The sequence below is a fragment of the Rattus norvegicus genome, chromosome 2 (assembly GCF_036323735.1).
Source record: "Rattus norvegicus strain BN/NHsdMcwi chromosome 2, GRCr8, whole genome shotgun sequence".
NCBI lineage: Eukaryota > Metazoa > Chordata > Mammalia > Rodentia > Muridae > Rattus > Rattus norvegicus.
The window spans coordinates 93,297,558-93,310,802 of NC_086020.1; the positions used below are offsets into that span (position 1 = coordinate 93,297,558).

General features: G+C 44.1%; 1 protein-coding gene across 2 annotated transcripts in view; it reads right to left on the reverse strand.

The window, feature by feature from the left end:
• Positions 1-1,594: 1,594 nt before the first annotated feature.
• Chmp4c (charged multivesicular body protein 4C) overlaps positions 1,595-13,245 on the reverse strand; it is a 36,924-nt gene continuing 25,273 nt past the window's right edge. Inside the window, exons 1-5 of one of the 2 annotated variants that reach the window (XM_063282036.1) lie at positions 8,178-8,776; positions 7,856-8,033; positions 5,061-5,175; positions 2,644-2,797; positions 1,595-2,443 (exon numbers count right to left, since the gene is read on the reverse strand). In XM_063282036.1, coding sequence (XP_063138106.1) covers positions 2,382-2,443; positions 2,644-2,797; positions 5,061-5,175; positions 7,856-7,899 — 375 coding nt within the window. In that variant the 5' untranslated portion in view covers positions 7,900-8,033; positions 8,178-8,776 and the 3' untranslated portion in view covers positions 1,595-2,381. Of the gene's footprint in view, positions 2,444-2,643; positions 2,798-5,060; positions 5,176-7,855; positions 8,034-8,177; positions 8,777-13,245 lie in introns of those variants that run through there. The other variant, NM_001017466.2, reaches the window with a different exon arrangement.

Here is a 13,245-nt window from a genome sequence, read left to right on the forward strand (position 1 = left end):
GTGCTCCCAGCAGTTCCTTTAACCAGCTCCTCCCTCGTGTGTGTTTGCAGATCCAGATTAGAAGGGACCCCTCTACTCATGTGCTTTATTCTGGTAGACTAAGCTGCCATGTTATCATCCTAAACCCTACAAATGTCAAGAACTTATTCCTCAGTCTGGAGGCATAGAAAGACAAGATGGGGGCAGCAAGCCTGGTGAGGACTCACACCAGGTCAGCGACCACCTTCTGGCCATCTTCTTGCATGGATGAAGCTCATGAACAAGCTTCTTCAAGTTCAAATTCCTAAGATCACTATTCCCACCCCGGAGCGCTCCTGTGACCCAAGCACATCCTTAAAGGCTCAACTGCCTAAACCCATTGTGGTGGTTTGAATAAACTTGGCCCAAGTAGTGGCACTGTTAGGAGGTGTGGCCTTGTTGGAGTTGGAGTGGCCTTGTTGGAGGAAGTGTGCCAGAGTTGGGGTGGGCTTTCAGCTCCTCCTCCCAGCTGCCTATGTCTGCCTGGATGCTGCCATGCTCCCGCCTTAATGATGATGGACTGAACCTCTGAACCTGTAAGCCAGCCCCAATGAAATGTTCTTCCTTATAAGACTAGCCTCGGTCATGGCATCTGTTCACAGTAGTAAAACCCTAATTGGGACAGCCGTCATCATAGAAGTAGGATTGCAAATGTGAGCTTGGGGTACATTCAAACATTCATACTGTGGATTACTCCTTCCTGTTCACACACATCTCTCTGTCTCTGTAACACTCTCTTTTCCAGACTCCCTCACAACAACAATAAACTCACCTGGCTCTGTCCAGTTTCCCTTCGGTGAGTCAAGACACTAGGTGTGTTTACCACATGGTTCTCCCTTCTCTAAGGCATCAGTGTCCAGTGCTGTCTTTAGTTCACTTTCTGAATACTGTCCCTTTACTCCAATACTGTGGCTTCACTGTTGCTTCACGGTCCAATCTTATCATTGTTTAAGGGCAGAAGGTAAATCCTGTCAGTCTACCAGTTGTTGTGCATTGATGAAATATTGACAGACTGCCTGCTGTACATGAGAGATTTTGAAGAGCCCTGGAAATAGACTATTAAAGACATGTAGTCTCTCTCAACCCTCACCTTACCACAGACCATCAGGAGAAAGCCTTCAGGTAAGGTGTGTGACCGAGCGCATGAAAAAAAATGCCACCAGAGTAAGCAGGGTGCCAAACAAAACAAACAGAAAACAAGCACACAGTGAGAAGATCTAATTTAGTCTGGAATTTTTTTTTTAAAAAGTTACCTAAGATGGAAATTTTTAGCCAGAATTTAGAAAATGAGAAGAATTTGGTGTGTGTGCTCTGCAGCATAGAAAGAATGCCAAGAGAAACAGCCACTGCCAGGCACCTGTGGCAGAATGAGAGCCCTGGGATCATCAGGCCAGCACTCAGACTTCCAAACCACAAACAAGGGGTCAAAGACTACCTACCCTGGGGCTGGTCCCAACCCACCGGCTGTTCAAATGGGTGGAAGGATGATGGGATTTGTCATTTAACTGCTATGACATGACATACGTAACACCTAGCTTTAAATTTCATTTTCATTTAAAGAGAATTACAGGCCAAATTTTTACTTGAGATACATTTTTTAATTGCCAGTATTTTAATATATTTACAAAGTGCACGCTGTGAAATGTTTGGATCTCGTTTTGTTTTGTTCTTGTTAAAAGGGCAAGAGAACACAAAACAGCAGAGAATGAACGGTGCTGGCAACAGCCTGCGAGTGTCCACTCAGCAGGTGCTTCACAGCCCGGAGACGCCTGCCCGGCACACTAAGCTGTTACTGCTTTCAGATTTTTGGGGAGATCCCTCCATTGCCCCACTCAAAGCTCAATCAGCGTACTAAACGTCAATTAAAGTAAAGCTCCCTGAAGATTTTCAGCTGTGAAACTCAACTGAAACTATACAGACTCACTAGAACAAGTCTGTTCTAGCAGCGTATTTATTTTTGCTGTGGGTGACCAGGATGCACACAGCTGCCTTGTATTTGCATAGACATCCCCCAACCCTGCACCCCCAGTTATCCTAGGTATTCCTCGGGAAGGCTTATAAACTGGAATGTGTATTAAATGTCAGAAGAGTTGTTTTCAATACATACATACAAAAAAAAAATCAACTATATACCAGGACTAGAAACACAGTAGTAAATAGAGCAGCTCCGTGAGTCCAGCAGTCTGGAAAGCTCTCCTCCAATGATACTGGGCCCCTTTGCAACCCTGACTATACCTTAACTGTTATTTAAAAGGCAACAATCCATGTAAAACATGTCTCTGCTAATTTCTAAGCTTCGCAAAGCATTTACGTCTTATGTGTAGTTCAATAATTTAGGTGTCAATTTTTTTTTCCGTTGTAGCTTAAGTGGCCCAGGCTGCCAGCTGCTTGAAGTCATCATCTTCCTCTGCCCTCCTGGAAGATGCTAGAACATAAGAGTGAAGAAAATCCGGCATTAGTCTTAAGCAGTTGCTAGCCATTAGTAGTCATTCTGCTTTCAGCATAGAAAACGGGTAGGAATTACATATAAAACGTGTTTATACAAATTCGCATAAGCAAGGACTGAAAGCAGGAGGCTGACTTCCGGGACCTATGAGGACACAGGTCGTGGGGTGGGTAACAGACCTGCTCGAGAGCGGTGCACAGAGGAAGGCACGCCGGCCTTCCTGCTGGGCTGTGCTGGGAGGGATGAGGAAGGCACATTTGGGAGCTCCATGCTTGTCATCTTCTTATTTAATTCTTCCTGCTCCAGTTCCTCGAGCTCCGCCAGAAGCTCATCCTGAGCACGGGAGAAAGAAAGAATTACGGAGCTAATGTTTCGGGAGGTGGGTTTCTCCAAACATAACAAGGAGAACATCTGCTACCCGATTGATATGTGGGAACCCGGTGAAACGGAATATTTATTTTAAAACTAATCTTTTTTTCGCAACACTGAGCAATGATTAGAAATGAATATTTTGGGTTGTACAAATTTGTCGTAGTTAATCTTATAATACTTCAGTAAACAGCTATTGAAGTAACTGCTGCTGAATGTGTTATTGCCTCAGGTTCTGGAAATTTACACGGCGATTGTTAGTTTTCCAGTGTGCTCACTTTTTTTTTCCTCTCCTGTTGAGAATTTCTGAGACTTTCATTAGAGGAAATAAATATTTATATTTGAGTTAATGCTACTTTTCAGTACAAACAGGCATACCGAAAAATATATCGTACAGAAAGTAAAAAAAAAAAAAAATAAACATCACGGTTCTTCTATCAAATCATCAAAGTCAATATAAATTGTGTGTTTAGGTGATTTTGTTCACAGGGCTGGGGTGGAGCACAGCGGTTCACGCCACACAAGCAGCTCTACCACTGAACTCTGGATCCAGCCCATGTGCTTGTGTCAGTAAAACTTCAAGATCAGTGTTATGTATTTTTTTTTCTTTATAGCGGCTCCTCAAAGTCTGGCTTAATCGTAAAGCACCTTCTACCCTGTGCCTAAGGAATGCTAACATCAGCTGAGACCTTAAGGATGTGGGTCACCTCTTGCCTAGCCTGAGATAACTCACACATACCTAGCCTGGGAAACCCTCCAGCATTCATCAGCCTGCCAGAGTGAGTAGTAGTCACAACCACATTTTATTATACATCAGAGGCTGTCAGAGAGAGACAGAAGGCAGACAGAGAGGCCTGGTCTGCCTCACAGCAAGGGGGCATCTTTGTCACCCACGTGTGTAAACAGGTAGAAAAGGCTAGAGCATGTATGTTACATTCTTGCCCACCGTTCTCAAGGGAAGCTGGAAAGTATAGTCTTTCAGCAGGGAACTATCAGAAAAGATCTATCATACCTGTGGATCCATCCAATTACTTACTCACCTATCACTGGAGTTTTTGAGATCTCACTCCTGGGCAGAGCAAGAGTAAACCAGGATGCCCTACATCACGGGAGCCTATGCTTGCATTTATGCACATCTGCATGCATCTTGTATTTGATGGCTTTGCTGCTGTAATTTGTTTTGAGATGAAATCTCTCTATGTATCTCAGGCCAGCTTTGACTTCACGATATGGCCCAAGGTTGACTTTGAACTCACAACTCTCCAGCACTTCTATGTCCAGACTGGTATTTTAAGCTTTGCAGGCAAGACACCTCCCTATTACCAGATCTTCTTTCTTATTTCCTATAGTTCAAGAGAGTGCAAATCATCCTTAGAGCTACACAAAAGTAGGCATGACTGACTGACTTACTGGCCATATTTTGCCAATACCTTATGTGTATTGTCTTCATAAATGTATGAGTAGAACATTTGTGCCAGATGCCAACAGAGGTTGGAAGAGGGCATCAGATCCCATAGAATTAACAATATGGAGGACTTTGATCCACTCTGAATCCTATGGTGTCTTAGACTTGTTAGATGTCATCTTGACTTGTTAGACTCATTCTGCCACATAACCCAGAAACAGGAAGCTGGGCTACTCTGTCCCTTGGGAATGTGCCATGTCCTCATCTGGGGCATGTGTAGCTTGAATGGAATCCCTAAAATTCTCATTGTGGGCCCCACCAGTGTAACTACAGCCTTCCTGGACTGTGGGGATGATGAGTGTGAATGGAATGGGAGTGTAAATAATGCCAGTCCACAATTACACAACTACTTGTTTTATAGACAGAGTAATGAACAGAAGCAGCCTAACTCCTAATTTAACAGCCACAGAGCACAATCCATCTGCTGCTTACACAGTGACACCGTCTGCTCTGTGTGGCCAGATGTGATCCCTCACAATGGGACCATTTATACTCCAACCACTAAAAGTCACTAACTTTACATAATCACAGGCTGTTTTCTTTCTCCTTAATAGCTGGAAACCTAATTAAAAAGCTGTTTCCCAAACTAGTCATCTTTCCTTGAAATCAGCTACTAACACCTCATTTCCCTCCTTGAAAACTCACTTCCAATAAATCCCATTTCTCTGTCCAGCCATGAGCAAACCGTCTGCTCTGCGTGATAGCAAGCTGCCCTCCACCGCAGCCATAGTTCCTTTAGAGGCACACCCACCTCACACCTACCTCATCGAAGCCATCAGCAAACTGAACTCTTTGAGAAAACGCTTCTGAGATTTCCTGGGCAATGTCCTGCTGCTCTGTGATGTCTTGCATCAAGTCATCGATTTTGTTGAGATCCCTGGGAAGCATTTTGTTGGGGTTTTAGAATTTCATCTTACAATTATGAATTTAGACTTAATTCCGTACGAAACCCAGTTAATCTCACATATACTCTTCAGTTACTTCAACGCTCTAACAAAAGTTCTTATCCAACATCCATCAATTCAACAAATAATTTGCACTTTAGTAATCCTGTACAATCACATGCGAGAATAAAATACCTGTGTGATTACCATTATTTGTCTATTTGGGGAGTGTATGTGGTAAAATATGTGCGGTGCTTCTCTGCTCCTTAATTTGCCCAGGACCGCCACAACAGAGATGACAAGGCAGCTCTTAGCAGCCATTCCTGAAGCAACTAAACGCTGGCACTTTCTATGACACAGTAGCTCTGAAATGCTCAGTCCTTGAAAGTGTTCCCCTCTGGGCAATGTGTGGGAGGGGCTAAATCGGAAGAATTTGACCCAGCACGTCCTCAGGAGGCCACAACCTCAGCAAAGGAAGGCAGGAAGGTTCAGGTTCAGGACAGTTCCTTAAAACTTAGTCTCAGGGGACGGGCCATGTTCCATGTTCTTTTTTTTTTTTTTTTTTTTTTTTTTAGATCTGTAATTTTCCATTTTAATGTCACCCATATATCACCCCTAAAGAGACCTAGGGCTCATGGTTGAAGAACATGGCATTTCAGCATGCCTTTTTACATGTAAGAAACATAAGGATTCTGCAGGTCAGTTTTGCTGGATGTGTTCTTATTAAGACTCTGAAGAACCTTGAGACAAGAGTAAATAAATAATGACAGAGTTAAATAAATAATTTTGCATAGGCTTGCATGGAGAAGCAATAGAGGGATTTTCTGTAGATGAAACCATTTGTGTTTGTAGTGTCTGTGCTCTCCTTACTCAGTAAAGTGTCCGACAAATAACAAGAGGTGGTTCTAATGAGCAGCTGATGTGGAGACAGCCCTTAGCTTGAAAGTATGGCTTTAGAGAAGGCCATCCTACCTCCCAGAGACCAAACGTTGGGCTGCCACATTTAATTCTGCACTTAATGAGTATATTTACTATAGATAGAAAAAGCAGCATGCCTGCTTTTGTATCTGGAAGAAAGAGTATCCCCTGAGCCAAATTTAATATTTATTCATGATAAAGGCTTAAACTAAATAAAAATAATTAAAAATAAAATCAGTTACTTTTGTACTGACTCAAACTTGAGGCCAACTCTCTTTTTGCCCTTCAAAGGCAATCAAAATCTCATAAACAGTAATTCCACAAATCAAATTTAAGACAATTAGTTTTCAAGTGAAGGCTTTTAAATCCAATAAATGTTTGCATGGATAAAGGCAAGAGGGAAACTATTGTCTACTAACTTATAAGCACTATTCTTATTTTTGTAACAGTGTTTCTGAACCGTTCCTACAACTCAGAAACCAGGCCAGGCTGATTAGTTGGAAGGGAAGCAACAGGGCCCTCCTTTATTGAATAGCCTCAGCGCTAAAAGTTTGAGCCCAGTGGAGTGCATCATTTCTTCAGTTTCTCAGCCCCCGCCACTATGAAAACTGAGACCCTCAACACATTTTCATAAGTAATCAAGTAGGATGCTTTTATCATTCGCCTGCCGCCTTTTATATTCAATCCTTATTAGCGTTGTAGTAAATGTATTTATTAAAGGGAGCACAGATATGCATGAGCCAAGTTTGGAACCGTGACTGAACTTATCTACAAAAGCACACTCTTGTCTGATGCTTCTAAGGAACCTGGAGACACAGCCAGACTGTGCAATCCACTTCAGTCAGCACCCGGTTTACCACAACTGTGGGAGTGACACTAACAACCACCGAAGTGACAGAATGGCAGCTGCTTAATGAGTTAGTAAGACAAGATGTTCTTGAGGAGGTCTTCACAGCCCCAGGCACTACTGCGGCCTCTTCCCATCCTCTGGAACTATGTCTGTCCCTCAGCACTTGCTGCTCTCTCTTATGCTCTCTTAGACGGGAGTCTACTCTCAGTGTCCCTCCCTAATCAGAAAAGGACCAGGTCCCATCTCCATTCCCCAGTGTAGATGCAGACCGAATGCACCTTATCGGATCTCAGACTGTTGATCACACAGTGATCTCTCTGGAGCAGGAAATGTGCCAGGTCTATCTAGCATCTCAGTGAATTTTACAACAACCCGAGGAAGTGAGCAAGAACTTATAGCTGGGGATACTGTGGGAACTATAAACCAGGAAACTATAAACCCTGGTCTCTGTAATTAATACTTTGTCAGTGATTTTCAAATATGAGGAAGTGTCGGTCTCAGCCAGGAGAACTTGGTTAAAAACAAAAGGTATAAAATCTGTCTTAGTTCAGGAAGACTTTGAGGCATCTGCATGTTTTTGAACAGCTTAGATGATACCAATACCCAGCAAAGTCTGGTAACTACTATCCTACAGTTCTAACACCTTCGCTGATGTTGGCATTGTTAACGTTACAGAATTACAGTTGAATTTCATAAATGAACTGAGAATTATTGAAAGCATGATTCTATGCTTTTTTTTTTCTTCTTCAAAAACTTTTTTTTTAAACTTTGCCACTGTAAGTTTGAAACTGCTTCTGAGAGTGCATTCCATTCAATACATCACGCAGTGACCCAGTCCTACCAAAATCACCATACGCTGTCCAGGACTCTTCTCAGCTTAAGGACGGGGAGTCTGGGTCACTCACATGTTTTCATGAACAGCTTTCATGGCCTTGGCTGCGAAGCCCATGTTCCGTAAGACCTCAGTGTTGGTGTGTGAGTTCTCTAGCGCCTCCCGCTGGAACTCAATGGTGGAAAGGGTGCCGTCAATCTGTGTGAGCTGCTTCTCAAATCTCTTCTTTCTTTTCAGTGCCTGCAAGGCAGCTAAATCAGGAAGAAACCGAAATTTGTATCAGAAGAAAGAGCTACCCCTACTTAAGAGGCTCAGACCAAACATGATGCATGGCCACAGAACGGCTAAAACCTGAAGATGAAGAACGCGTTAAACAACCCGTAAATGACACTTACGGGGGACATCTGTCGCCGGGTCTCTACACCAGCTATTATTCTCTCTCAAACACCCTCAGAGTCTTTCTTCCAAGAGTAAGAGGACGGGAAGTCAACTTTCATATTCACAAAATATGCCACAGAAATTTTTGTGCCAGTGCTGGATTTGGGAGAAAGCATCGGTGAAATATATTAAGAAAAGCCATACAATAAAAAGACAACCAATCTTTACAAGAGGAAAGGAGCTTAATGGCTGTCAAATCTACCCTTGTTTTCTTAAAGGCTAATTTACCAAGATCCAAAGAAGTGAAGCGATGTCCTTAAAGGCAGGCAGCTTCTGGGGGCTGGAACCTAAAGTTCTGAACTAAACACCTTGATTCGAACTGAGAGGGGCCCTAAGGTCGTGTCTAACATGAGTGTCCGTGAAATCAATGCGGCTGGAGTGCTGCTGCTCAGGAGCCCACTCTGGTGGAAGAATGGAGCGCTGCCTTCTGAGAAACAAGATCTGAATAAACCCCCCGCTGGCCCTTTACCTGCCTCACCTGAAAGCCACAAAATCAAAGGAATCCTTTTGACTGTGACACCCTCTGAGAGACCCTCTAAACAGGCTCAAAACATCCAGTTTGGTAAGGCATCTGGGGAAAATACAAGAATAAATACACAGATAAATGATAACTAACCAGATTGGCAAAGGAAGAGAAATAGACTGTGCATGCAGAAAGAAGCGGGTGAGTTATCACAGCAGATGTCTGGGGGGAAACGCCTACGTCTGCTGTGATCATTCTGCCTTTGTGGATCCAATGGATTCAGTTGTGTATTCCTGTGGTCTTTCATTGTGCAGAGACTCTCACAACCTTGGCCTTGGGTAGTTTTCACTAGAGACTGAGTGGGTCTTTCCCTTCCCCGGGCTGCCTGAGGAGCCGCACCATCCTAACTGTCTGAACCAGGGACCCCAAGAGAAAACAACCGCTTGCTCTGAACTCCTCACCCCAGGAGGCAATGGAATCTATGAGAGACATCTAAGAGGATGATACAAGATCACACACCCTCTACAGATGCCATATTTGTTTCTGAATTCAGAATACCCTGTGGTAGCAGCGAGATGAGTGGCTTTAGCATGTTTTGTGATTCCTCAGATGGTGCAAATTAAAATTATCCTCAATGCAAAGTGTCAAGCTGTGGCACCATATGAGACGGAAGAGTAAAAGGAATATATAATCCTTCTGCAGACTCTCAGGACTGCAGAAGCCAGCATCCATCCTGGCCAAAGACAAGAGAGGTTTTCAATGGCTTTATTGGTAATGATTGGAAAATTTTTTGTGAAAGATTAATAAGCCACAAAGCCTTTTTGAGAACCTATATTTAAAAAAAATTTTTTTTGCACAGTCCCATTTTATCCCTCCTGCCTTAGATTCCACTCTACATTATGCTTATTTAGCATTTTGATCTTTTTATTATAATCTGCCTGAATGTGTTTATGTGAATCTCTATTTCAAACACAGTTCGTTAGCTTGTTTGGTTGTCCATGAGACAGAGCCTCATTTAGTAGCCCAGGCTGGCCTCAAACTCATGAATATCTTGCCCCAAATTCTACAGTCCCAGGATTTCAGGAAAGTCAGAATCCATTCTTGTTTCTGGGGCGTGGTGCTCAGTTACCCTAGCAGGCACGGATCCACCTCCTCCCCCTCACCACAGGCTGTGGGGATGCACTGTCTCTGCAGACCACCACGAACAGGTCAGAGCAGCAGTCCACAGGCCTGGTGCTGCTCAGGGTCGCACAGGTATTCTAGTTGATGGTGGTCCTTACGAGGAAGTGGCTGGCCTGACCTCGGTCTCAGGGCCACCATGACCTCCTTTGAGATCAGCCGCAGGCTCCACTCCCATGGTCTTGCAATGAATCTGCTCATTGCTCCACAAGGAGCTTCTGGCCTTCAGATTACTGGGGTCAGTGCTGTGCCATCCGGTTCTTCCTCCTGGACAGGAAGTTCCACGAGACCATCCAGTGCAGATGTGCAGATACGGCCGCACCAATTCTCAGTATGACAGCTGGATACTTTTGTATTGTAGAACCAGGTCTTCCTTCAGCTAAAGAAAATGGCTTTCTATTATTTCTTTGTTCCTCCTCCATTGTTTCTATGTACTCTCTTCTGAAACCCTTACTATTTAATTTATTTTATTTAATTAATTTAATTTAATAAAACCCTTTTTTATTTAATTAGCTACACCTTTGCCCCCTTAGTGAACATTCTCTCATTCATTGGTTGGTTGGTTTCTCTCTTTTGAAATCCCTATAAGTCCCAATAGCAGCTTTTTGGCTCTGTCCTTAAATCTGACCGACATGTCTGTATTTTCTGATAGAGTTCTAGGATGCCTTCTTGACTTCGTCTTCTATATCCCCTGCTTATCCTCAGCTATATTAATTTCTGCTGATTTTTTTTAAAAATCGTTTTTGCTTGTTGTGGGTTTAGCTTGCACTTCAGTTTCATAAGTTAGTTCAGCAGTCAGTTCTCATCCACAATGAACGTCTGCAGTTTTTAACGTGGTTACGGGGACACGAGTTACCAAAGTATACAATGTGCTTGGTGAACTCTCATCCTCATTAAATTATCTGGACAAACAACCACAGACACAACACGGAACATGCCTTATGCCTCTGGCCTTGACAGCTCTGTTGAGCCTGGGGTCAATGTGCACTGCTGAAGACCCCTTTGTGGCAACGCTGCAGATTTCTGAGTGCCGGGGAGGTGCGCACCTTGAAGGCCACTAGAGGATGTGTTTATGAACACTCATGGTGCCTCCTGGATAACAGAACACCCCTTTCTTTCTCTCCATGTGCTTCTTGGCGGGAGCCTTTTCTGCTGGATCCACGTTAAAAAAAAGCTGTTTGAGCTTTTTGAGATCGGGTCTTGTGTGGTTCAGGCTGGTCCTGAACCCCCGATCTTCCTAATTCTGCCTTCTGTGCTGGTGTTGGTACATGCCACCACACCTTTTTTTAATTTCTAAGAATGTTTCCTAGTCTTCTAGCTGCTGACTCTGATGGCAGCATTGTTCTCTTGCCTTACAAATGCAGCAGCCTCCTCAATCTTCCTGCACACAAATGTAACTTCGATTTTTAAAATATTTTATTCCCAACATTCTCTCTCTCCCAGGCCCATCACTTGCTTTGCTTATTGTGATACTTTTTGTTCATTTAGCTACCGTCTCTCAAAATTCTTATTGCCCTCTACAGGTTCATATTTGTCAATTAAAGATTACAGACTAGTGTGCTGTGTGTTGTTCTGATATAAAATAGCTCCCAGAGAAGACCAGGCTCCCATGGAGGAAGGGCCACGCTTCCTTGCCAGGGTAGGTCATAATACACAGCTGGAGATTCCTGCACCCAGGCTTTCCTCTGGGTTTGTGACCTTTTCAATTTCTTTGCAAATGCCAAGGTTCCTCCCTGCGCCCCTGCACACTGTTCAACCTGCCACAGTAGCTGGAGGATGGAGTCTACTTGGGGTCTGCTATCTGTTTCCCTTTTGGGGGTGCAACTTTCATATTTGGAGCCCTTGATAAATAGCATATACATTTTAATTACAGAACAGGTCTTACTTATGCAACCTGACCTTTAGGGAATACATAATACTATATTTTTTAATTAACTGGTCTGAAGTCCTTGTTAAAATATCGCACTTAAGTAGGACTGAGCACATTCATGACCAGGCTGAGAGAGGGACTCCCAGTACACAGTGAGAGAGGTCAGATGACCCTCTTCTTATCACTCAGTGCATGGATTCAAAACTACTCTTGGTCTATGACACTGGTCTGTGGTCTTTTACAAAGCCTGTTCCACCCCACCTCTCCTGTACCTAGTTATAAGCCCTTTGAAAGGAGATAGAGCTCTTAAAAAAAAAAAAAGGCCACACCCGCGGATCCCGGCCCACAGCAGCTCTCTGCTCCCAGACCCGGTGAGAGAGAGACCCAACCGCCTGGTCAGGTGGGCACTCCTGAGGCTGCAGAGCGGAAGAGACCACCAACACTGCTCACCCCTGCCCACATCCCTGGCCCAAGAGGAAACTGTATAAGGCCTCTGGGCTCCCGTGGGGGAGGGCCCAGGAGCGGCAGGACCCCTGCCTGAGACACCGCCGGAACCTGAAAGAAACAGACCGGATAAACAGTTCTCTGCACCCAAATCCCGTGGGAGGGAGAGCTAAACCTTCAGAGAGGCAGACAAGCCTGGGAAACCAGAAGAGACTGCTCCCTGCACACACATCTCGGACGCCAGAGGAAAAAGCCAAAGACCATCTGGAACCCTGGTGCACTGAAGCTCCTGGAAGGGGCAGCACAGGTCTTCCTGGTTGCTGCCGCTGCAGAGAGCCCCTGGGCAGCACCCCACGAGCGAACTTGAGCCTCAGGACCACAGGTAAGACCAAATTTTCTGCTGCAAGAAAGCTGCCTGGTGAACTCAAGACACAGGCCCACAGGAACAGCTGAAGACCTGTAGAGAGGAAAAACTACACGCCCGAAAGCAGAACACTCTGTCCCCATAACTGACTGAAAGAGAGGAAAACAGGTCTACAGCACTCCTGACACACAGGCTTATAGGACAGTCTAGCCACTATCAGAAATAGCAGAACAAAGTAACACTAGAGATAATCTGATGGCGAGAGGCAAGCGCAGGAACCCAAGCAACAGAAACCAACACTACATGGCATCATCGGAGCCCAATTCTCCCACCAAAACAAACATGGAATATCCAAACACACCAGAAAAGCAAGATCTAGTTTCAAAATCATATTTGATCATGATGCTGGAGGACTTCAAGAAAGACATGAACACACTTAGGGAAACACAGGAAAACATTAATAAACAAGTAGAAGCCTACAGAGAGGAATCGCAAAAATCCCTGAAAGAATTCCAGGAAAACACAATCAAACAGTTGAAGGAATTAAAAATGGAAATAGAAGCAATCAAGAAAGAACACATGGAAACAACCCTGGATATAGAAAACCAAAAGAAGAGACAAGGAGCTGTAGATACAAGCTTCACCAACAGAATACAAGAGATGGAAGAGAGAATCTCAGGAGCAGAAGATTCCATAGAAATCATT